At 34.8% G+C, this 25,931-nt stretch overlaps 5 protein-coding genes across 9 annotated transcripts; 2 read left to right on the forward strand and 3 right to left on the reverse strand.

The window, feature by feature from the left end:
- Positions 1 to 1,671: 1,671 nt before the first annotated feature.
- Positions 1,672 to 12,007, reverse strand: LOC118744352 (retinol dehydrogenase 12-like). Its single transcript, XM_036477300.1, has 6 exons — positions 11,745 to 12,007; positions 11,521 to 11,686; positions 3,118 to 3,215; positions 2,900 to 3,056; positions 2,543 to 2,802; positions 1,672 to 2,475 (listed from the first exon to the last, which is right to left on the reverse strand). The coding sequence occupies exons 1-6, from the start codon at positions 11,813 to 11,815 to the stop codon at positions 2,241 to 2,243; spliced, it is 987 nt and encodes a 328-aa protein (XP_036333193.1). The 5' UTR covers positions 11,816 to 12,007; the 3' UTR covers positions 1,672 to 2,240.
- A 1,209-nt stretch (positions 12,008 to 13,216) lies between these two features.
- Positions 13,217 to 18,830, forward strand: LOC118744355 (sister chromatid cohesion protein PDS5 homolog B). Of its 4 annotated transcripts, none has more exons than XM_036477302.1 (14): positions 13,217 to 13,402; positions 13,883 to 14,065; positions 14,125 to 14,510; positions 14,564 to 14,789; positions 14,856 to 15,024; positions 15,093 to 15,834; positions 15,897 to 16,160; positions 16,222 to 16,315; positions 16,384 to 17,226; positions 17,390 to 17,526; positions 17,584 to 17,663; positions 17,720 to 17,991; positions 18,082 to 18,429; positions 18,489 to 18,830. In XM_036477302.1, the coding sequence occupies exons 2-14, from the start codon at positions 13,985 to 13,987 to the stop codon at positions 18,600 to 18,602; spliced, it is 3,756 nt and encodes a 1,251-aa protein (XP_036333195.1). In that variant the 5' UTR covers positions 13,217 to 13,402; positions 13,883 to 13,984; the 3' UTR covers positions 18,603 to 18,830. The 4 variants fall into 4 exon arrangements, with proteins under 4 accessions (XP_036333195.1, XP_036333199.1, XP_036333196.1 ...); XM_036477306.1 differs by having other exon boundaries at positions 14,582 to 14,789; XM_036477303.1 differs by having other exon boundaries at positions 13,217 to 13,375.
- Positions 18,831 to 19,323: 493 nt separating this feature from the next.
- LOC118744357 (GTP-binding protein 128up) lies at positions 19,324 to 21,015 on the reverse strand. The gene is made up of 6 exons (XM_036477308.1): positions 20,839 to 21,015; positions 20,618 to 20,741; positions 20,362 to 20,537; positions 19,746 to 20,284; positions 19,570 to 19,692; positions 19,324 to 19,520 (listed from the first exon to the last, which is right to left on the reverse strand). The coding sequence occupies exons 1-6, from the start codon at positions 20,878 to 20,880 to the stop codon at positions 19,418 to 19,420; spliced, it is 1,107 nt and encodes a 368-aa protein (XP_036333201.1). The 5' UTR covers positions 20,881 to 21,015; the 3' UTR covers positions 19,324 to 19,417.
- Positions 21,016 to 21,325: 310 nt separating this feature from the next.
- On the forward strand, positions 21,326 to 23,870 carry LOC118744356 (exostosin-2). The gene is made up of 3 exons (XM_036477307.1): positions 21,326 to 22,854; positions 22,915 to 23,074; positions 23,140 to 23,870. The coding sequence occupies exons 1-3, from the start codon at positions 21,393 to 21,395 to the stop codon at positions 23,639 to 23,641; spliced, it is 2,124 nt and encodes a 707-aa protein (XP_036333200.1). The 5' UTR covers positions 21,326 to 21,392; the 3' UTR covers positions 23,642 to 23,870.
- Positions 23,871 to 24,388: 518 nt separating this feature from the next.
- Positions 24,389 to 25,931, reverse strand: LOC118744358 (ADP-ribosylation factor-like protein 6-interacting protein 6; the record flags this gene model as incomplete). 2 transcript variants are annotated; one of them, XM_036477310.1, is given in 4 exon segments in its annotated part: positions 24,389 to 24,546; positions 24,642 to 24,765; positions 24,822 to 25,041; positions 25,726 to 25,931. In XM_036477310.1, coding segments are annotated over 3 exon segments (342 nt in total). In that variant the 3' UTR covers positions 24,389 to 24,546; positions 24,642 to 24,659.

Raw genomic sequence — 25,931 nt, forward strand, 5'->3', positions numbered from 1 at the left:
GCAATTTGTTGTTTTCTAGTTAAATTTGAAGCAATATTGAATATTTTAATAATTACACTATGCGACAGTCAAAATCGGGATGGGATGAAACCAACGGGAAGTGTTATATCGGTCAAAAACAAGTTATACGTGTCCCGGCGTTTCGCTGGGTCACGTCTAGGAATCGAGATATATATATAACTATCATATAGAGGAATTGTCACCTTTGGTGGTCTTTTTTTTTACATAACGCGAGAACCACTAGTCCGATTTTGCTCAAACAAATTTAAAAAAATTAAAAATTACAATTCCTTTCGTGCAGAGGCGTTAGTTGAGTGGGGTTTAGTGGGCATGCGAAGAGATGTTTCGCGTCGTGGGGTGTCTCTCCGCATCCCGAGCACGCATTGGGCACATCTGCATCCAGTCTGATCAGGCACGAATTCAACTTGCTGCAGTATCCAGAGCGAGGTTGGGCTGTTGTGGTCCGAATCTCTTTGAGGCCTGTCGATATGCTGTTGGGTGCTTTATGAACCTCGGGACTTCGTCCGACAGTTCGTATAGATGCCTTCTGACGTGCCTTGGCGAGGGCTCCTCTGCAATCAAGTGTCTGTTCGGGTGTCCACGTCTGTGGCTCCCTACTAAGAATTACTTGCAGAGCATTGCGTTGTACTCATGCAAGTGATGTTCTGGCGACATTAGAAGACATCCGGTCGCTGTCCGGATAGCTGTGTTCTGTGTAGTCTAGCTTCATCAAATCCGTCCTACTGGTCCCCGGCGACCACACTGGCGCTGCGTAGTTTAGAACCGGTTTGTAAGTTACCAGCAAAGTTTCTTCGTCTTTGCCCTGGGTATAGCCGGCTAGCGACTTAAGGACCTTGTTGGGGCTCTGTACTTTATTGACAATAGCGGTTGTGTGCGCAGAGACGGAGAGCAGACTATCGAAAGTTACTCCGAGAATTTTCGGGTTATTTACCGTCGGAATTGGTTCGTCATCGACGTGAATACCCGGCTGTAGTCTAACCTCCTTCGTCCAGGTGGTGAAAAGGGTAGCTGAGGATTTTGTAGGGGAGGGGGTTAGACTCCTTGCAGTGAAAAAGCGAAAAAACTCGGAAAAATAACCGTTTACTTTCGAGCACAAGTAATCAATACCATTCCGAGACGCCATTATCGAGCAATCGTTAGCGTAAGAGACAATCGAGAGGTTGGTTGAGGGAGCTTAGAAATATAAAAGTTGAACAGTAATGTGGAAAGGACATCACCCTATAGAACCTCCTGTTTTATTTTCCTGGATTTGCTAAATTTGCCTCTAAACATTACTGACGAGTGCCGACCAATCAGATAATTCGCCGACCACCGTTTGAGTGCTGCGGCAGAGAGGAGGCCTCCATGTCTTCTAGTACCGTGGAATGACTGACGGTGTCAAACGCCTTTGACAGATCCAACGCTACAAGAACATTTCTCTCACAGGGGCGGTTACTCGATGTCGAGTAGGAACGAAAATCGTGATAACGTCGCCTTTTGCCTCAAACTTATAGCAAACAAAATTTCAATGTTAACATAATCTACTTCAAATAAAAAAATTTTCATCAGTATATGATACGATGTAATGATTATTTCGCCATGTGTCTTAAAAAAAAAACAAATATTCTCTTATTTGTTAAATATTTATTAATATACAAAAAACATTTTAAATAACATTTGATAGTACATCTATATTTTTTTAGTTTCTATGACTAATACTGCACGCAAGTGCGTTTTATGTAATACATTGCAGGGCATGTTATTATAATATTTGCATATCGTTCATTTACTAAAAGACTGTCACAACTCAAGAAACGTATTTTTTCAGACAATGATGCGGAATTTCTTGTAATATCGCACATTTAATAATACTATAGAAAATTTAGTTTAGTCTTTGAAGATTCCATACATATGTATATACATATGTAATAGATATCGATGGTCCTCTGCAATAACGATGCAGTTCAACATTCGAAGGCCTTTAGGAGAAGTTCTTATAAAACTGCTTCTTTAATTCATAAAAATCATATTTCTTTAAGGTTAACATCAAATGTGTTTTATTGCAAAGTTATAATTCATAATGCATATTTATATTCATCTATAGGCTGAGCTCCAAGTTGCTTCAAAGCATAACATTAGCCTCTTTTATTTCTAAACTATAATTGTATCCGGTAATTTCACTGTCTTTTTTTGGGTTGTGACAGTCATTTATTTAATAAATATTTATGTATGGGTGTATTTTACTTCAGATCCAATTGTGCCAACTTCAAGTTGATTAGTCGATCACTTTCATCCCATAGCCACTTGGCCAAATCATCATCGCGGGCTACTGAAGTTGTTTTCTTCGGCTGGCAGTCGCTGAAATAAACACCGCTTACTAATTCCAAATCTGGATCCAGGGCGGCAAAAATAGTAGTTTGAGCACCGTTTGCAGTAGTTTTGAAGAAGGGCCATTTCAAAACATTTGCAATAGGACTTCATACATAATAACAACGAACATGTTAAAAACTTTTTGAAAATACTGAAATTTAGCATACCCTACCCTAAAAATCGGTTATTAATTATCGAGTTGTACCGCATCAATTCAGATTCCACCACACCAGGGTGCAAGGAGTTCACAGTCACTTTTGTACCTTGTAAACGTTTTGCCAATTCATGAGCAAACAAAATATTTGCAATTTTACTATGTGTATAGACTTTTGAAGGTTTATACGAATGTTCGCTGAGAAAATCATTATTTTTAAAAGGACCCATCGCATGTGCTAAGCTTGACAGCACTACTATTCGACTCGGGGCAGAATTCTTTAGAAGCAATACATTATATATATATATATATATATATATTGTTATGTATATTATTATATAGAGGTAAAGAAAAAAACACATAGTATCAACATACCTTTAATAGATCAAGGAGCAAATTTGTTAAGTAGAAATGGCCTAAATGATTAACACCAATCTGCATTTCAAATCCATCCTCAGTAACCATTCGCGGACAGGCCATAATACCAGCATTATTTATAAGGATATCTAGACGGGTTTCGATCTCTTTGAAGCTTAAGTAAAAATAAAATTGCTGTAACGTTTCTGTGCAGAAAAAAAAATTGCATAACATACTGATCAGCGAATTCCTTAATTGATGTAAGAGATGCTAAGTCCAGCTTAATACCATGTATATTTTTGTTGCATGTGTCTTTGATTAGTTCTTGACGCGCCTTCAAAATAGATTAGCATTAAATAGAATTTCATGGTTCATAATTTTACAGAAATATACAGAAATATAAATAAACAGTTTATTTTGAAAGTGGCATAAGTCACTTTGTACTTAAATCGATATTCGTTTTAGCATGTTTACAAATATTGATAACCAGGGTTAAGAGTTTAGGGCACAAAAAATTTGAAAAAAGGCAAAATGAGCTTTGAAAAAATGCAAAAAAGGCATTTCTTTTTTAATTTTGTTATACTTATATATGTACAATTAAATATGTAAAAAAATGCATATAGTGCTCAAAAAATTATAGCCGAACCACTTTTTCCCAAGTTTTAACATATTATTTTTGTTATTTATTTTGATTATTTTTTTTTTTATAAAAATATAGTTCATTCCTTAGCAAAACCTGCGTAAATCCAAGTTTCCAACTTTATGCTTTTTCAAAAATTCTAAAAAATCAACCGTGATTTTTAGCCATTTCAACTACATACTCGGAATCTTTCTAGGGAAACAAATCGCAAGCTTAGAGTGAAAAGTTGCTAAGTCTACTTTTTATGAAAATTCATATTTTGATATAGGACGCTAGAAAAGTTTAAAATGCAGTATTTTGAAAAGAATAAAGGTACTTGTTTTATTTATTCTCGTTTATATTCAATGAAAGGAAAATTTGCTAAGTCCAAAAGAAACACTGAAAATCGAATAAGACCAAAATAGTACGAAATCTTTTAATAAAGATCGAACCTCCCTGATTCGTATGGAGCTTTGCTTTTGTTTGAACAGACAAAATATTGTATTCAAAGTTTCGCGAAATACTTGAGGAAAACGCATTTAAGAAGTTTTTTACTCTCCTGTAAAATTTTTAAAATGGGACTTAGCAACTTTTCACTCTAAGCTAGCGAAATTAAAAAAGCTCGAAATTTGTTTATTCTATTTTTATAAATATTGCACAAAGTTTTGAGGCATTGGTATATTTATACAGATTCGTACATTTTTATATTGGGCTATTGGTAAAAAAACAAAGAAAAGTGGGACGACAATTGTTTTGTAGTCACAAGATTGGTACAATACAGTGGAGTTGGAAAACCATCGATAGTGTTCCCACTCGATAGTTTCGATAGTTTAATTTTGCACCATCGATACACTCAGATAAAACATTCCTTGATACTAGGAAAAAAGTATGTAATAATAATGAAATATTACCTTGAAATGGCTCCAATGACATGACTGCCTTAATATGAGTATACGATTTGACTCAGTTTAAGGAAAACACAATTCCGTAGTTTTTAGGAAAAATTTACTTGCCATTTCATCCCCCGTGAAAGGAAGAAGTAAGTCATTTTGCTCGCGGCGCTCAAACAGTGGCAATGGCCGACAGAGCAAAGCTATAGAGTGCTAGTCGGGAGATGCAAGGTTCGAGTCCCAGAGCAGGATTTTTTTTTTTATATTTATTTATTTTTTAATTGAAATTTTTTAAATTGTATTTAAAAACAAATTTATCTAATTTACTTTTTATGTTATTTGAGTATTTAGGTTTTTTCCATATATGAAATTAATTTTACAATTTGTAATTTATATTTGAATTGAAATAATTAATTAAGGAAAAACTTCTGAAATTAAGTAAATTTTTCGTAATATTAAGGAAAAAACAGTAACTCCAAAATAAGGATAGTGTTTTCTTGATTTAAGGAAATGCTTTTTTCTGAGTGTAGTATCGATAGTAACGTTTCGTTTTTAATGGGTAAATATGTTTAGAAATGCACTTTTATATGAACTTTTTCGCATGTCTAACAGCTAACATCCGCGGATGCGGATGCGAATGCGGATGTCAAGTATTTTTAAGAAACAATTAGGTAAGTAAATTAAGTTACTTATGTAAATAAAATATGGAAAAGTTAGTAATTTTTAATAATGGTTATTTTATTTAATACTTGAAATCAAAAATTGGAATATTACATTTAACTTGAAGAATATTCACTTGAAAAATAACCCATAATGGCGAGATCGTTGTTTAAACACCGCTTACAAGCCAAACCAGATGTGTCAGCTTTTCTAAAGCTTTTTAGAAAGAATTCTTCATTCTCATTCCTTTGGCTGTTTCAGAATTCGGGGAACCTGTAACGCCATCAGCGTTTTTCGATTTCGAGATTTCGAGACTTTTTATAAGCATTTCAATTATTGGAGTCACGAATGATGAGGGTCTCAGATAGTTACGTAATTCTTATCTAATTAAAGGTTAGACTTATAGCATTTTAATTATTTGAACATCGATTCTCTCTATAGCCAGACGTTGAACATTTCTTCTGGAAATCCCAATTGAAGGAGCTTACTCTTTGACTTCAAAGGTTTCCGAAGAATTCGGAAATAAAAAAAATATGCTTATTTAAAAACAATTCTTTCAGTGTTCCTCCGGGGTTTTTGGACATGGCGGCAATCCAATGTTTATTCAATTCAATAGTATTCGCTTTATTTTTGGAAACGAAATATGATTTGCAATGACTTGATCATTTCTACGTTCTTTCTTCAAATATTTCTCGTATTCCAGCTCTTTCTGCGTGTGGTTTTTCGCATCGTGCTTTTAGTATTAGGTATATTCGTAATTTAAAATTGTTTAATAAAATCAATTGGTGGTGGTTTATGATTGTGTGTGAAGTTTTTTTCGCAACATTTAGAAAATAACGAAGTAAAGCAAAACTCTCTTTGTGAATAATTGTGTCAGGCTTGTGCAGAGAGTGAACAGGTCATTAAAAACGGACACGTTTCGAATATATGGACATCAAAACTTAATTAAGTAGTTTAATTGTTAAATACTTAAAAAGCAACCGGCTTTTTGGATATAAATGAATGGCATTTTCGTTTCTCGAAATAATGTTGCTCTTTTTCCTCGGTAATGTCGGCTACATTGCACTATGGTCAGATAGCTACTATTTGCTGGCCAAAATTAATTTTTTAAAGTATCGATAAATGGATTTTTTTGCCCCTTCACTAAATTGATTCTTCAGAGTAAAAAAGTACATACTCATTATTTTCTTAAAGAGTTTTCCCATTGAGATATCAGCTGTTAAAGTTGAAATTTCTACTAAAAGTTTACATGTTATTTTCTTTCGTAGTCAGTATTCTTGTAGTCTGAAATGGTATACGTCTTCGAGTGAGAAAGATACTTCAAAAAGAGAATGGAAATGAATAACGAAGGTAATATTTGTGTGTTTATATTAAAATTTCTTTGATCTGTCATATCTCCCGAACGGGCAGAGATATCTTTGGGTTTAAATTAAGCGGAAAACTGTATCGTTTTAACACAAATTGTTAAATTTGTGGTAAAAAAAACTACCTCTCGTAAATTTAAAATTAAAAAAAAATAAATGCATTAATCTGGTCTATCACCAAGCGGACTTTGGTGTAGATGCTGAGTGGCATTTATTTGCCACGTCACACGAGCAAGTATACAAAGACCTTATGATAATCAAATTACTACTCCGCGTCAGTTATACGAATTTGCCAAAGAATCAATTAATTCCATTCGAACCGTTTTTTTTTTGTACAAACGAAGAACATACACTGGAAGAGCAAGCTTTAAAAGTTCGATTTGAAAATTCCTCATCCATTGTTGGAACTCGTCGATTTCATTGTTGTATACCTGTTTCTAATACTCATAATCTCAAATGTAAAATTCATTCCCTGGACGATGAATTTGAAATTCGAAATATTGTAAAATAAATATAAAATTTGTTAGATGGCGCTGGAATATTACTTGTTATTTCTTTAGTATAAGTGGTTATTAATTTTTTTATTTTTTAAATTAGTAGATATGTTAAAGATTTACATACGAAACATTCAATGTTTCCTTTTTGTACGACATTTTGCGAAAAAATTTAAAATTTTCGAGAAGTAGTTTTTTTACCACAAAATTTATAATTTGTGCTAAAACGATATAGTTTTCCGCTTAATTTAGACCAAAATAACAGATCAAAGAAATTATTGTAGCCGCTACAACAACAACAACATCAAAGAAATTATTATTTTAATATAAAATTCGCGATGTTTGTCAAAGTAAGAGGATTATTGCAAAATAAAGTATAGGGAAACAAATATTACCTGGCCCTCTACCAAGGTACGTAACTACCTTTTTTTTAAGTGGCCCATTTGACGTATTTTGATTTGATTTTGGTTGTTGTATAACTTTTGAAAAAAAAAAAATTGTTTTTTTTGCGTTTACAAACGCTTTAGGACCTCCTCTGCAACATATCCGAAAATCGAGCAAAAGTAGTTTTTCACCAATTGAAATAGTGTGGAATGCCTCCTATTTTTTCCTTTCGAGTTTTTAACTCACTAAACTTTAATCTCTATAGTTGTAGTAACATTGAATCACAAGATACATTTTGAAGTTTTCTGGCAGCATTTTTTTTTTAGATTTTCGCGAAGAAAAGCCTTAAATGTACTAAACATGCGCTCGACGCGAGTTGATACAAGTGGTGTTCAATTTAAATTTGGAACGTTTAAAACTTTCATACTATCAGGAATAAAAGCTATTTCTTGCGTTTTAAAATTAAAGTTAGAAAAGGCAAAAAAAAAGAACAAATATAACAAGCAATTTTTAGAAAAAAAACCGACTTAAAAAAATATTTATATATACATATATATGTATGTATTTCATGATCCAATGATCGGATCTAAGCCAGATTAGTATGGGACCACCTCTGCGACACTACCTTTCCGTGAACTCAGTGAACTAAGAAAGAGTTTTCAATGCAAGGAGGCGTTTATTTTGAAAATAGAAATAGGTTGTAGCTATATAAATCGGCAATGCTTATTTTGATAATGAAAAACATAAAAACTTTTAACTTTAATTGCTAAATAGATACTATTAAATTTCATTATACAAATACAAAAATAAAATGTTTAACTACATTTTTAATTTGAATCTTCTATAATCGAAATCCGGAAATCCGGCCGAATTTTAGTCGGATAACAAAAATTAACGGCCGGATAAGCCGGATTCCGGATATCTACCGGATTCCCGGTACATCTTTACTTAGGATACCAGTGTACATATATCAGTATTCCAAAACTCATTTAAATAATTTAATGCAATCTAGAATAAAAATTTGGGCACCAAGTGAAAGAAAAAAATTCTTTAAACTTAAAAATATATAATTTTCGTGGTTCACAAGGTCGAATTAATATTGAAAATGCCCTTTAAATTATTTTTGTTTTTAAGCTATTAAACTAGAATCACGACATTCGAGAATATGGTTGTTTTGCATATTAATGCTTAAACTATAATTTTTTCAAAAACAAACACTGCAATTTTTTGGGATACTCAAGGATAAAATTTTAAAAGGACCTATTCGTCCTTATGCATTAAAAAATTTTATATTTTTAAATTCTAAAGAATTTTATCTTTCATTTGGCGCCCATATTGTTATTCTACATTGCACTGATTTTTTTTTTAATAAGTTTCGGAACTAATCATTTCTTTGAAATTTCAAAGTCCTTGAAAAAAAATGCTGAAGACAGAAAAACCAAAACGCAGCTTTATTATATTTGGCTTCTAGTTTTGTGGGTACGTATTTTCTTTTAGTGTAAAAATTACTTTTGCTCGGTATAATTAACTTGATTCTTTTGAGTGACTTATGTCACTTTCAAACTATCCTCAGTAGTTCTTAACATGTCAGTGCAATTTTTTAATGAACAGATATCGTTAAATTGTAATTAGCGATATCATTAAGTCGATTTTTTTTTAAGTGGCACATGCCACTTTTAAAATAAACAAAACAACCTCACCATCAATGCAAAGGGCCCTACATATTTAAAAAATTTAAACTTGTACATGTACATAAACACACAGCGCTCATTTATAACGCTCGTATCTATAGTTCTTTTCGAAGTATAATCAGCCCAATTCTGAATGCTCCCGGGGAGTTTATTCTCCGGGATTTTGTTTCTCGCAAGAAAGATATCCTCCAATAATTAACTTCCAGGGAGTAGCATTTTCCCCGAAAATTCGGGAGGAGAAAATTCGAACTTCGACAGAGCTGTTTGACACTTTTTTGACAGCTCAACTCCGCCATTTAAACCAAATTTATTAATGATAGGAGGAAAGAGAAAAACTCGCGGGGAGTTTCTGCTCTGTGTTTTTCCAAAATACTGCATTTATACTTTTTTTCTGCCTAAATTTCTTAATACACAGTGTTCGTGGAAACACGTTATTAAAATGCATATATTTACTGTTACGTATTTGTAGATATGTATGTATGTAAAAAAAGGGACACGTCAACTTTACCAGTTTTAGACTATTTTCCTTGGTTTGTTTACTGTTTATTATTTTTTTACATGACGCTGGCAAAAATCAACGGTATTTTGTAGACACTTTCAAGTTCGGTTATGCAAGACTTAGGATTGACCAAGGTGTATTAAACAAGGTGTGACTGACAACTCAGATAGGCTCTCTTTTAAGTTACTATTATGCCAAAAAATATAAACAAGCGATTCAAATTATATAGAAAGTTTTTTCAATTTGACTTCATAGGATGGTTCTTCTGAGAGCAATGTCAAATTCAATCACACTTTGTTAAATACATTTTCGGCTTAACCATGATTCAAATATTTTAAGATAGTTTCACTTCTTCTGGCTGCCATTTGACGTAAACTGTGCTTTTGGCATTTTCATTTAAATTGTAGCTACCATATCCTCGAAGAAATTAAAAAAGTAAGTTTTTACTTAAAAAAAAAAAAAATAAATATTTCGAAAAATATATTTTTAGATTCATTTTATAGCGAGCTTTTACTAAACTAAACTAAATATAAATCGGAAGGCAAGTAAAATGCTCGTATTGCATTCTTTAATGCACACAGAGAATCTATTTTTTTATGCAATTATTATCATCATTATTTAGTACGATTAGCTGCATATTTCAGGATGGCCACGTGCATGGTAACTTCACAAAGGTTTTGTTTGTTTGTTCCAACCAATGCTCGGTAGAAAATTTTCCGTCTCAGAACGGATGTACGAAATCGAAGCGAAACGCGGCAACACCAGCGAGCAGCTTATATATCTATAAACTATAACGAAGAGCTTAAGAATTAGGAAATTTTTTACCTCCCTCTTCATGCCCATATCTTACGTTATCACAAATGAGTTTATGCTTCCACGGTGCTTTCGTTGACGGTAAGCTACTTTTTAACCATTCCATTATTCATATTTCCACTAAAGAGGATCCAAATTAAAGCAACATTTATTATCCAATTTTCTTAAAGTGCCACTTATAATAATATTTCATATAACACTGCAGATAATGCCGATTTTTTTAGCGGTAACTTACTTGAAGGTATTTTAAAACAATACACACTTATCAACAGCTTTGTTAATACCGTGAAATAAGTAAATTTACCTTGCGTGTTAGTTATTATTTTTTAATTCATAAAAAATTCCTTTAAAAGATATTAAAATTTCCAAAACAATAATTTGTTGAGGTGGCAGTGCTGCTTAGCAATTTACGAAAAGTATAAACGTCTTTAACAGTTTATGTCTAAGCGTTATTTCAAAGTGAAACTACCTTCTTTTTTAACCGACTTCACAAAAAGGAGAAGGTTATCAGCATGGTTAACAGCACGTCGGTATATTTTTATTTTTTTTTTATAAGTATGTTACCGCATAACTTTAGACAACGTCCACCGATTTCGATAATTCTTTTCTCAGCAAAAAGGTGGTATGTCATAGGTGGTTCCAGACTAATTTTGTTTAGATCCGACAATTGGATCGTGAATAAAATGACGATAATCTTACATTTTTATATGAGAATTGAAGTCGGTTTTGTTTTTTGTTTAAAAATTACTAGTTTGTATCATGGGCTTGGCTTGACTTACCTAGAAACTTAGAAATGATTACTCTGCGCGTCATATACTGCTTTATCTCTTTTTTATCCTAAGCATTTGTATTTGTACACGTGAAATTGTGAACGTGTAATTTGTTTGGAGTGAAATTGAATCACAGTTTTTTGTCCGAAAAAAGATACGAGCGTTACTAATTTATTAAGGCTATGTGCGAACATCTCCATTCATAGGAAAAGATGTTTTTGCAACTAATAAACCCTATACAGGTTGGCTTACGAGAACAACTTTTTCTGTAAATCCTTCTAATCGCCACCTGAAATGCAAAAAGACGTAACAACATCGTAAATCGTATGAAATCATATAAATTAAAAAGTGAATTTTGAATTTTTATTTAGTTACGACTTTGCATTTCAAGTGACGAAATATTACTTTAGCTGGTATATAATCTATGCATGCTCTTTTTATCATGTTATCACTACCTTTTCACATTTCTTCATATCGCGACAAGCCATATAAATGGTAGCTCCTCTCTTAGCTAGTTCACGGGCAGTCTCTTTCCCAATGCCAGTGTTAGCTCCAGTAATGACGACCACTTTCCCCAATGCCGTGGTATTTTTTCTGTATTTCCCACCCTGCATATACGACCTATTAAAATAATTGTATTAATATTTTTAAGAGTTCAAATTTCCAATTACATACATACCTGAAAAGCCACAGAGCACCGGCTCCTAATAACAGCCAGGCGTAGGGAATTTGCTCCATGAACAAGGCCATATCTAAAGATATTTAAAAAAAAAGCACAGCAAACTCGGGAATATCCTTCAAATTAAATTAATTATAATTGAATTTTTTAATAACTCCGATATTTTATAGATAATTCAATCAAAATGAATCAAAATATTTTTGATGAAATGCCAAGTGAAAAACCGACACCAGAGGTGCAAAAAAATGGCCGAAAAATACCATGTACAACATGTTGCTTTTACTTAGTCGACAGGGGAAAAAAATCGTGCCATCCACTTGAAAAGAATCTACAAAATCTGGAAAATCTGGAAATTATCTACTAATATCTTTTTTTTAGTTATTTTAATAAAAACTATAGCTTTGTTCTATTTTTTCGTTGTTACAATAAAAATAAAGTTTTTATTATGGACTTTTTATTTAACTAATGACATGGTATTTGAAATCATTTTAACGGCAGTGATGAAACTAAAGGCAACGAAACTTTAACTGGATTATTATAGACAAATACAATGACTCAAAAAACCAATTGGTAATTTTTTTGAAGATTCACAATGTTTTTCAAGTAAAAAGTTTTTGCTATTTTTTTTTATAAAAATCAAGCATTCAAACTTTCTACAGAAAAACTCCAAAAATTGTCGTCTAAATTTCGGACTTTTTACTCTGAGTTTTTAGAACCATTTTGGGTATGTATGCCCATGGACTTTAAAAACATTTTTTTCGCCGGTCTTTTGTAATTTTTTCATTTAACAATTACCATTTATAAAAACTGGCGGTGATTATTTTTTTTTACGAGCAATCGTAATGTGTAGCTACATACCTGTCTATTTTTTGTTCTTATTTAAAGAATAATTTAAAATATTTAGGCAATCATAAGCGCAGTATTTTAATAAAATGAGGTTTGAATGGAGCACGCTATTAGATAGGATGTATTAAAATACTACACTTTCAATACAAATATTTAGTGTTAGTACTTAAAGCAACGGAGTTACATGCAACTCTTTAAAAAGCCTTACCTGTGTTTGATACTATTTATGTTTTTTGCTTCGCCTGTAAAATTTAAAATTTGTTGGTTATGGCCTTTGTGAATTAGGGTAACGATATGTAATAAAAAGTGTGCATCAATGGGTTCGGAAATGATGCAATAGAGTACACTACACTTTTCGAAAGAAATTTATAATATAATGATAACTCCGGAAAATAAAGCGAGAACGAAAAGTTGTATTTCTTTTACAAGCTAAAATCCACCAAAGTAAACCAAAATGTACCTATTTACCAACAAAAATTGTTTACCAATTTTGGTAATAATTTAATAAAAGGCAACCCTGTTAGTCGAGCACCACCTACAAGTGAAGCGATTCATAGTGTTAGCAGCGCCATCTAAAAGGGAAATTTTAGAGTGCCAACCCTGGCGACGCCTCAAAAGATGGCGTTCGGTTTTCCCTTCGGCAGAAGAAGAAGCACACACGGGGAGGAATAGCGTAAAAATATTGTGGTGTTTGCGCGAAAATCTACAAATAATTAGTGCAGAAATATGCAACTATCGTGAAAATAAAACCAGCATAGTGGAGATTAGATGTCTCATATTACAAAGTGAATTGTATATTAAATAACAGAGATGTAAGCATTTAGAATTTGTGTGGTTTTGTGTACCTTTGGTGGTGACAGCCACAGCGGCAACTAGAGCTGATGTGAAGCACCAAGAGACGATAAGAATACGCCACAAAAAAAAAAATTTAAGAGTAGGACCTAGCTGCCGGCTTAAATTTGTACGGTTTTGTGCTTATAACTAACAAATTTTTAGTTTTTACGTTTTAAAAGAGTATTTTTGATACAAAATTAATTTTTCAAATATTTGTAATACATACATACTTGTATAAAAGTTGGATAAAAAAACGTATGAAATCGTTGCATCTGCTTTTAGATTTGTCTTCCAGCTGCTGTTTGAGACATATGTGTTATTGAAATTAGCCATGTAAAACCACGCATCAATAGCTTATAACATTTGGCAACTCGCCAAACTATCGCTATACATATCTGCAATTTTCTTCAACTTTCATATTTACTTTAATAATTCCAAATAACATTTCAATCTTACAGTTTTTGTAGACTATTTCAACAGAGTCTGCAACTCAATTGTTGACAAAGACAGTTTGGAAAGCAGAAGGAAGCGGAAGGAACCCGAGTCGATAGATAACAAATATGGCGGAAGTGAAATATCCCGCAGGTTGCCGTCCGCTGACTGAGGATTTAGGCACGGATGAGCTGATTCGTAGACTCAAGGTAAGATAATATTTTCATGTTATTCTATTGCTCGTTTTAATATTGATCCTTACTTCCAGACACTAGCTCATGCCTTACAGGCCATGGGGCAAGATGAGAAACACCTCCATGACTACATACAATTAGCATTGGTTCTGGTAGATGATTACTTCCTGCAACACCAGTCTCGCGATGTTCAACTTCTTGTGGCATGTTGCATTGCTGATATTTTGCGGGTGTTTGCTCCTGAAGCACCCTACAAAGATCAGGATCAAATCAAAACTATATTCATGTTTTTCATAAAGCAGCTTCACGGTCTCAAAGACCCAAAAGATGCATCCTTCAAAAGATACTTTTACTTGTTAGAAAATTTGGCCTTTGTAAAATCGTTTAACATGTGTTTTGAAATTGAAGATTGCCAGAAAATATTCTGCCAACTTTTTGCTATGATGTTCAAAATCATTAAGTGAGTACATACATTTTTTACATTTGCTTAGATTTTCAAATTTGCGATGGTAGTAAATATTACATTTGCAGCGAGAATCACAGCACCAAAGTAAAAAATTTTATGATTGATATAATGAGCCCACTAATTACGGAGGCCGATAACGTGACTACCCCATTACTGGACTTAATTTTGATAAACATTGTAGAGCCTCTGAAATCTAATAACGTTCATTCATATCAGTTAGCAGAACAATTAATACAGAAGACAAGTTACGCATTGGAACCAATTATTAAGATTGTAAGTTTTCAAAGTTGACGGTTTAAGTATTCATCAAGTAATTGAGAACTTTGTTTTTAATTTTAGTTTTTCAACCAAGTGCTTATTTTGGGTAAAATTGATAAAAATATTGCGATAACGGCTAAAATCTATGATCTCATCTACGAGCTAAATCAAATTAGTCCGAATCTGATGTGTTCTGTTTTGCCTCAACTGGAATGCAAATTGAAATCCACAAATGAAATAGAACGGATGAGTAAGTATTTTAATACATGTACGTATGTTTAAAAGTCATTCGCGAAATTTATTTCATAATTATTTCAGAGGCTGTATCTCTATTAGCCCGAATGTTTTCTGAAAAGGATTCCCAACTTTCAAAAAAACATACTTCGCTTTTACGTATGTTATTAGGACGTTTTTGCGATATTGCCTCTGCGATACGTGTTAAATGTGTACAATCTTCAATGCATTTCTTGCTCAATCACCCACACTTGCGCAACGACATAATCGAATGTTTGCGCGCGCGACAACACGATTCCGATGAAACTGTCCGTTACGAAGTTGTAATGGCCATTGTTGCGACAGCGAAGCGAGAATTCAACATCGTTTGTGAATCTCAAGATTTATTACATATTGTCCGCGAACGTACGCTGGATAAGAAATTCAAAATTCGAAAAGAAGCTATGAACGGGCTAGCATTTATTTATAAGGGGGTGAAGTGCGAGCCCAATGACCTTTCTTCGGAAGTGAAAGAATCTGTTGGTTGGATAAAAAATAAAATTCTTCACGGCTATTATATGCCCGGAATTGAAGATCGTCTACTTGTTGAACGTTTACTTATTACGTGCCTAGTGCCGTATAAGTTGCCGCCCGACGAGAGAATGAAAATGTTGTATCATCTGCTTGGAACACTCGATGATAATGCCATGAAAGCATTTATGGAGATACAGAAAAATCAAATGAAAACGCGAAAAACTGTTAGCGATTGGGTAAAAATGCATCATACCAAAGAACTTACACAAAAAATGTTGAATCAACATAACGTTAAACAGGCTCTAATTTGCAAGTAAGATTTGATCAGTTTTTTTAGTATTAAAATATTAAAAATAAACCCCCATCAAAATATAGATTATTGCCAGACCCTCTTAAAGCTAGTGAGTACATTGCTAAATTCAGTATCAACATGCGCAAAGATGGTACCTTATTGCGTTATATGGAGATCATTTTGAAGCGTGATGTGTCTTGCAAGGAGTGCGCTGATACTATGTCCTTGCTTCTTAAGAAACTAGGAAATCCCATGACGGCTAATTTGTATTATAATACCGTAAAAATGCTTATAGAGCGGGTCGCTTCCGTCATGGTGGACAAAGAGTCTATCGGTATACTGATAAGGTAATTATATACAAACAGAAAAGCTCGGTATTTTTTTTCAAACGAAATATAATCCCCGCAGCCTTATTGACCAATGTATGCAGCGAGGCAAGATTGTGGAAGAGGTGGGAATACCAAGCGACGAAGCTGGTGAACGTGGTCTTAAATTTCTGTGTGTAAGTTATTTGCATACATACATTTGTACATTTGTGGAGCTCTGCTTATTGATTTACTTTCCTTAAAGATGCTTTCTTATATATTTTCTGCACATTTTTTCACCGATGAAACCTTACAACACATGATCGCCTTACTGAGTCACGAAGAGGACTATGCTGCGCCACTGATTCTTAAGGCCCTCGTACATCTAGGACGGTATCATCCCTTATGTGACATCAATCCTGCTATTGTAGCAGCCCTTGCTTCTATTTGCAAAGATTTTGCATTAACCGGAACAGTAAAGCAGGCCAAGCACGCAGTGCGTTGTATATTCGTCAATGTACAAACTCAAACGATCGGTGGCACTGACGCTGGCGCCGACACTATAAGTCCTCCAACAAAAACGCCCATCATTCATCCAATTTTCAATGAAATTATAGAAACACTACGGGTCACTCTCTCCCCACGAGATCCATATCAGCATACAAAAATTTGTACGTTAGGCCACATTGCGTACCACATGCCTCAAGCCTTCCTCACACCAGTGAAAAATATGATAGCTCGTCGCGTTGTAAAAGAGCTTCTTATTCAAGGCGTTTCGGAGACCCGAGATTGCATACTGCCGGCTGGGGACTGGTGTGACAAAGAAGGACTGCCTGCGGATACACTTTGTAAGCTAGATGCACTTAAAACAATGGCTCGCTGGCTAATTGGCCTACGTTCAGATGAACATGCTGCACAGAAAACATTTCGCATGTTAGTCGCTTTCATAAATCAGCGAGGCGACTTACTGGAGCAGAATCGACTGTGCCCAGCTGAGAAATCGTGGTTACGTCTCAGCGCTGCTTGCGCCATGTTAAAGATTTGCGAACAAAAAGGTGTTGGGGATCAGTACAACGCGGAGCAGTTTTTCAATTTATCGCAAGTTATGGTAAGAGTTAAGAAATATACACACATTCAAAATGCTTTGCTCGATATCGCTCAGAAAATGTTGCAGATTTACATATCGAGTCGTTAATTTTGAAAGTGGCATACCTGTAACTAGTTTATTTGAGTTCTATATCATTTGTTATTTATTTTATACGTAACTGTAGTGTGATCCTGTGCCTGAGGTGCGTGATATGTTCGCACGAAAACTACATAAAGGTTTGGGCAAAGGACTACCGAACAAATGCTTACCATTGGACTTTATGGGATATTACGCACTAGTTGGTCATGAAACTGATAAAAGGTCTGCATTTATGTTATAAAATCGTTAAATTTTCTATATTATGTATTTGCGCTTTAGATTGACGGAAGTCATCCGAAACTACGTTGAAATCGATGTTAATAAAAGGCGGGAATATCTCAAAACTCTAGCGACAATGTGTAAGTGGTCAATGCCATCGTGTTTAGTCAAATAAATAATATTTTTTATTTCATAGCGACTGAGACCAAAAATGATGCGCAAACTGCATATATTTTACCTGATTTCATGTTAGCATTTGCGATACCTGTCCTTGCACATGACCCAACCTTTACTGACTACGAAGATCGCAACCAGCTGAAACAGGTGGAAAAATGTTTGCGCTTCATTCTTGAACCGCTTATGGCGAAACGTGAAGCTTTCTCATACAGCTTCTACACCAACCTTATACAGATGATGAAAAATCACCAGGACACCACACCGAACGCCGAAGATCATGCGTATAACTTCGTAAGTTTTGCATTAGAATTTACCTCAAAAATGTTATCGACGGTATTTACATATATAAAACAAACATTCAAACCTAATGAAATTTTTTAGAAAATGTGGGCGGCATGTGATCTAGCTTTGTACATAATTAACTCGAAAATCGGCGATGGAAGCTCATCTGCAAATTCATTTTCTGTTCAAATTCAATTACCAGAGATGTATTATAAGCCTTTGGATAAACCTGGAAACGATTTAAAGGTATATATACCTCTGGACACGTATACGTTAGCATCAAGTCCCATATCTGGAACGACGAAGATAAACACTTCGGCAGCTGTTTCAACGGTGGTTAAAAAATTTGGAACTCCGGCCGCTAGCAGCACGACGATGCGTCTTGTTGGTGAAAAACGTGCGGCTGACCATCTGCCAAGCAATGAAAACTCGCCGACAAATTCGCAGGTGAGCATTCAACACAGTCTCGCGAAATATATAAACTAAAAATGCCTTATTAATGCTAGGATAACACTGTCACCTACGAGGAGAGTAAAGTGGAATCGAACGCAAGTAGTATAGCTGAGCCAGCAGCCAAACGAACGCGCGGTCCCCTACGTGTGGGAAAAACAGTTTCATAAAATCTAAACAACGGCCGTGGTTAAAAAAAACCAGACGTCCACAAATGCATCCCTCCTGAACCGGCACAATGCCTTGGAGCACTTATACGTACTATGCAGGGAATCGTAACAACACATACATACATACATAGCCGTTGCATCTGTACATTTCTAAAATGAGAAAGCCAACCTATTAATCCTTTACTAGTAGGTGAATTTTTATTTTTCAACAATAGGCACCTTTTTGAATTGCGTATATGTAAAGGCACAAACACAAACGAAGAAAACTCTCTGGGTCGAGTCTTATGTTTGTGTGTACATTGGTTTTATTATGACTGGGGGTCCTGACCGATTACTTATAAATTACAATTACACAAGAATAAAAATTGTTTGATTTATATGATAAAAAGATAGTATTTAAGCATTTATGTATATTGATTGAATATTGAATATAAAATATTTGAAAATAATATATAATAAAATATATAATATAATAAAAAACATGATGATATAAAAGATTGGCGCTTACACAATAAGTTAGTGTTTGGCCGAGGTTCGCCTCCGATTTGTGGCGCGCGCGAACATATCAAGTTCACGCAAAGCCGACTCCAAGCGGTGATTTTATTTTTAGTAGAAGCTATTTGAGCCCGTCTTGGGGTTAACGTGCCATCGCACGATTTTATGAACTAAAATGATTTAAAAAAAGCGCCGATTTTTTATGCTTCTTCCTTTTCAATCTCTCTAAGTTCATATATTTTTTTATTTTTTATTTATTTTTTTAGTGTCTTTAAAGCCAAAAATATCAACTTTATTAAAGTAAGTGTAAGTAAACCAATTTATATCTTCTTTACAATTTGCACGACGTCTTCATCGTTGAGGATATGGTCGATACCCACTTTTTGCGGTTGATGCTTAACGGAAGAGCCCCACACCAAAGCACTGAAATACATAGCACATTATTAGGCCAAAATTTATATAAATTACTTACTATTTAAATTCTTTAGCTATTGTTCGATGCAGCTTATTACAAAAATCCTGTATACTTGTGCGTTCATTATGTAGTACGATGGGTGAGGAGTAATCCGGCAATTGACCCTTCGGTTTCGTGTAACTACCAAAAGCAAGAGCTGAAATATTTTCATTTAATTTTTTAAAGTTGCTTACATGCGGACCAGTTTCAAATAATCCCACATCATCTCTAGTAAGTCGTCAAAATTCCAGCGATGATGTGCAGATATTGGAACACAATGCGGAATCTTATAAATAACATCCAGTTCCTCGATGGAAATCTGATCGATTTTGTTAAGAAGATAAATACAGGGTATGTAAATACGATTACCCTCGATAACATCAATTAGATCGTCGCTAGTCGCATCATATCGCAACGTTATATCAGCGTTATGTATCTTATATTCGGAAAGGATTGTCTTGACTAGATCAGCATCTAATTCAGATTGTGGTACCATGCAGTTGAAATTGACACCTCCCTTATCTTTGCGTTTAAAGTATATATTTGGTGGCTTTTTGTTTAAGCGAATGCCAAAACCTTCTAATTCATGTTCAAGTAGTTTTTTATGTCCTAAAGGCTTGAGACAATCTAAAACCATAAAGATTAAATTGCATGTTCGAGCTACAGCGATAACTTGACGACCTCGACCTTTGCCATCTTTAGCACCCTCGATGATTCCAGGTAAATCCAAGAGCTATTTGCGTGGATGATAGAGAAATGTTAAGTAAAGTTGTACATCATGCATATGTGTTATTATATTTAAAATTTTACCTGAATCTTTGCGCCCTTATATTTAATACAACCCGGAACCGTAGTCAAAGTCGTGAATTCATAGGCTGCGACCTCACTGTAAACACCTGCCAAGTTAGAGAGCAAAGTTGATTTTCCCACCGATGGGAACCCCACGAATCCAACTCGTGCGTCTCCAGTTTTTGCAACCTCAAAGCCTGTACGAAAGATAATGCTAGTTTGAGTATCCATTTTATTTTTTACAGCTCCCAAGCTCAAAATAACTTTTATCAGTTACCTTCACCACCGGCACCGCCGCCACCGCCTTTTGGAGAGATCAATTCCCGACGCAGCTTTGCCAGTTTAGCTTTCAGAAGACCCAGATGAGCTGATGTGGCTTTGTTCTTTTGGGTGCGTGCCATCTATCATTTAATCAAAATGCCAAGGTATCCACGGATGCGGCAAATTATGTTAAGGTTAGTTTTTATTTGGATCAACAGTTTAACTTTTATTAGTTACCTCGGATTCGATGGCCGCAATTTTTTCCAGTATTGTACTCATAGCGCCGTTGGTTTTCTACTCTGATTAACCAAAAAAGTGTTTGCTCTTTAATTTACCACTTTTTGAGAACGCGTGGACAGTCGAATTGGGATTCCATCAAAGAATTGTGATTTTGCCCAACAATAGACAATGTCAAATGTCAAAAGTTAGCAGGGTGTGAAAGTGCAGAAATAGCCTAACAGCTTGGTGGTAATGGGGTTCTTTTTTATAAAAAATCCTTTTTTATTATTTATTATGAACTTTATTGAACTTTATCTAAAGAAATACTGTTTTTTAATAATTTGCAAAATTGAACATAATCAGCCTTTTCATGAGTTTCATTTTTGTCCGAATTTAAAAGTAGAATTTTTTTTAGTAATATTAATATCATCGCTGCTTTTGGGGTTTCCACCTATTCGAAAATTATAAAAATCGAAACATTCCATCATACATTTTTTTGGACAGGTGACACCACTGGTTGTTGATATTGCCGGAACTCATCTGGTTGTAGTCAGCATCAAAGGTTTTTAGGAATGAAGAAGTTGCTAGCTTCTATCAACCATCGTAGTGAACGTTTTCAAACTTCAATTTCATATATAATTATTTTGATATTAGTTATCAGTGGTGTTTGCATCGTGTGCGACCTATTCAACTTGCGAAATGAAGCTGGACAAAACAATAAAGTTCCATTGGACCTTGATCACGTCCACGAAATCTTGTTGTCAAGTGGCAGTGAGGAAGCGCGTGAACGGGATGATAATTGTAGACTATGGGATTGCGTGAATTTGTATCGTTGCGGACAAAAGGGACACGATCGCCTCACCGTGTTTGTCTATCCCTTGCAGGAATACATCGATAAAACAAGTGGTAATACCGTTTCAATACTTACAAGGGAATATTACCAAATCCTCGAGGCGGTTGTACGAAGTCGTTACTATACACCTAACCCAAATGAGGCTTGCTTGTTCCTTCCAAGCATTGACACCTTGAATAGTAATTTGGTTAAACCTGGTACAGTGGAGCAAGCATTAGCTATGCAGAATCATTGGGAAAATGGCGAGAATCACATTATATTTAATATGATACCTCGAGTTGACGGAAACATTTTGAAAACTGACCGTGCCATAGTGCTTGGAGGCGGATTTGATTCATGGACCTATCGGACAGGATTTGATTTAGCGTTACCAATTTTTAGTCCCACACAGCAAAAAGTAGCCGATTTATCCGCTAAATCAACGCACCTGCCGCGTAGAAATTTGTTGGTAGCCGTTTTACCAAACATATACCAAAAGTATCGTAGATATGTACAGACTTTGGCTGATGACAACCCGAATGATGTCCTTGTCATTGATAACTGCATTATATCAAATAAAGAATCTAGAAATGGAATTCATTGCAACAGTAGTCGCGCCAAAGTTTTCGAATATCCTCGAGTGTATGAAAAGGGTACTTTCTGTTTATACTCGCATAGTGTAACAATGGGACAATCGGATTTAATGGAAATGCTTGCTTACAACTGTATTCCCTTGATTGCGGTAGATAATTTCGTACTACCTTTTGAGGATGTCCTTGATTGGCCCCTATTCTCGATTAGAATTCGTGAGGCTGAAATGCACTCCATAGTAAAAAAGTTGGAAAAAATATCACATACAAAAATTTTTGAATTACAACGGCAAGGTCGTTGGGTATATAATCGATATTTCAAAGATTTGAATGTTATAACGCTAACTGCATTGGAGATTTTGGAAAATCGGATCTTTCCACATCGGGGTCGTAGCATAATGGATTGGAATAAACCGGACGATAACTACCGAAGTACTTTCAATCCACTCTTCTTGCCGGTTATTTCTCCCAAGGCGCAAGGCTTTACAGCCGTGATACTAACCTATGATAGAGTGGAAAGTCTGTTCACATTGATTCAAAAATTAGCTATGGTGCCATCACTACAGAGCATACTGGTTATTTGGAATAACCAAAATAAGATGCCGCCACATTGTAAAATATTTTGAATGTTTCCTGATTTTTGTCTTCTTTTACTTTGTCCTCTAATTTCAGTGTCTGCTTTTCCGACAATTTCAAAGCCTCTTAAAGTAATTCAAACTCGTGCAAACAGGCTTTCAAACCGCTTCTATCCATATAATGAAATCGAAACGGAAGCTATTCTTACAATCGATGACGACATTAACATGCTTACTACAGATGAGTTGGATTTTGGGTAACCAATGCGCTAACAATTGTAATTAACTCTTATTTAACGTGTATTTATCTCTAATATTATAGATATGAAGTTTGGCGGGAGTTTCCGGATCGAATTGTTGGATTTCCTAGTCGTATTCACGTGTGGGACAATGCAACTATGCATTGGCGTTACGAGTCTGAATGGACTAACCAAATATCCATGGTACTCACTGGAGCAGCATTTCATCACAAATTTTGGAGTCATATGTACACATATGCCATGCCTGGAAATATCAAAGACTGGGTAGATCAGCATATGAATTGTGAAGACATAGCTATGAACTTTCTTGTTGCCAATATTACAAATAAGCCACCTATTAAAGTAACACCACGGAAAAAATTCAAATGTCCCGAATGTACAAATACCGAAATGCTCTCAGCCGATTTGAATCATATGCGCGAAAGATCAGCGTGCATTGATAGATTTGCTAGCATTTATGGACGCATGCCCCTGCATAGCGTTGAATTTAGAGCAGATCCTGTGCTCTTTAGAGACAATTTCCCAGAGAAACTAAAGCGTTTCAATGATGTTGGAAATCTGTAATAATATTACATTATTATTTTTACAAATATTTTAGAAACTAATTTCCATGCCATATAATTGTAATACTAGTACTAAATATGTATGTACATAGGTATGAACTGCAATTTAATATATTTTATATTGTGGTTGATCACGCTTGCCTTAGGTTGTCTGGTTATAAAATGTAACCACATAACCAGATAACCTGATAACCAGGCAAGCGTGAACGTTAATAAAAATATTCTCTCAAATAACTGTCCCGTTATTAAATGCGCATAACAATAGTGGCATAACCGTAAGTGCTTTGACCCGTTTATTCTAGTGATGAATTTTCCTAAGATTTTTCCTTCAAGTGAGTAGTAGATAGTATACATATTAAAAAACTAATACTAAAATGTATTTAGGAGCAAAAAGCACAAACTCACGTCAACAATTTGTGGCTGCCTTAAACGCGAGTTTCGACAAAGTTAAAAGACCTAAAATCGAGGATGTCCATAATTCTCCACAATTCGCGAAATCGGAATTCTTCTTATTGCCAATCCCTCTGCCAAAAGAAGCATCCCCTTCACATGACGACAGTCGGCTATTTGAGCAAAAAATGTCCAGTCGTGGCTCCAAGCAGTAATACAATATTGCATAAGGATGGTCGAAGGAAATCGGCGTTGATATCCATTTTCTTATAGGTCAGTTAAAGAGAGTAACGAAGGGAAAGCAACGAGGTGAAAATATTTTACTGCTGCAAAATTTGGATGGGGGACCTGTACTTCAAAGATTTTTTTATTATGATTTTAATTTACGTGGATTCGAATCGGATAACCGATTATCTATTATTTTTTTTTTTTTTTAGAATATTACTCTTATCTTGTAGGACGCTTCTTGCGCGTCATTGGCCGCTTCGTATACAAAACGTCGCCTCCTTTGTTTTACTTCAAAACGAATAAGGAATAGTTCTGTTTATTAGTTTTGCGTACTTAAATTAATTTGTACTAGAATTAAACTAATTCAGATTCATTTAACTTACTTTTAAACATAAATTACTTCAGTTTATAGGGAAATCACAGTACATAAAAATGCTGACTATTGCACCCGCTGCTATTGCGGTTATATAACCCAAATGTAAGGCACTACGTCGTTCGCGGCGGTAACTAATGAAATCAAAATAATAATTATAGAAACCAAAATTTTTGAGAAAATAACTTGCGTCTGTTTCAGTGGTGAAAAGGGAGAGGGCGGACTTATACCAGGGACGTCGCTGTCGAAATACACCAGCATACAGGAAAATAAGGCCACTGCAACGCCACACAATAATGGACTGAACGTATCGGATAGGTTTTGTTCTTGCGTCCACCTTATAGCATCTTGTACTTTTGCCTGCAACATCTTCGATATGTCGAAAAGGCTCTCATTTTTGACATAGGGCACTGAAAAGAAAAAAAAATCACGTCTGAGTAAATTCATTTGTATGTGCGCTCTACAAAACTTTAGATAAGTACATATTTATATATGTTCCAAATTTTGTCTTAAGAACTGCAACGATCTCGACTCGAGCACACGTCGCTGGCCTTGTCTTTCCGGATGAAGAAGCTCGTCCGAATGTAAAGAACTCTCTCTTCACTTGATGATTCGATACATATATTCATTGGCGATATATTTATATGTATGTGATTTGTAATCAAAAATAGCGCATTAAAAACAATAGATTCTTTGGTATACATACATAAATATGTATAAGCCCATATTTGTTTACATACATATGTATACTGGAACAGAATAATAATAAGACGGAAAGCTTTGAGCAGAAACTTTACAACAATTTGCTTTTAGTCATTTCTGCTAGGGCAAAAAGAAGAACGCATCTGAACTATGGCACTTGTATATAGTATATGCATACATACATACATATATACATACTATATAGGTAAGTACATAAGTACTGTTGAAGCATGTATGTAAACCTACATATGTATGTAAGTATATATATGCAACAGGTACACGAATGTGGGCATTGTGAGATCATCGATAATTTATTTATTATTATTAGAATCATTCGAAATTTTTTGAATTTTTTGTAGGTATAAGGAAAAGCTACTTTGGCAATCGCTTACCTGTGATAATAACCATTTCGAAATGTATTCCAAGCAATAGCGCAAACAAAATCCGAAATTTTATATCCTCGTATTCGAAATGTTTTTACTTCCGGTGAATTGTTTATTTCTGCTAGTAATGTGGCTGACGATAATTTCGGCATTGGCGTAGACGAATCAATGATGTTTGAGCTGCCTAGCGATCGGACCGTCGGAGAGCAGAATTA

This window comes from Rhagoletis pomonella, unplaced genomic scaffold, assembly GCF_013731165.1.
Source record: "Rhagoletis pomonella isolate Grant_MI unplaced genomic scaffold, Rhpom_1.0 Rhpom_scaffold_00008, whole genome shotgun sequence".
NCBI classification, from domain to species: Eukaryota; Metazoa; Arthropoda; class Insecta; order Diptera; family Tephritidae; genus Rhagoletis; species Rhagoletis pomonella.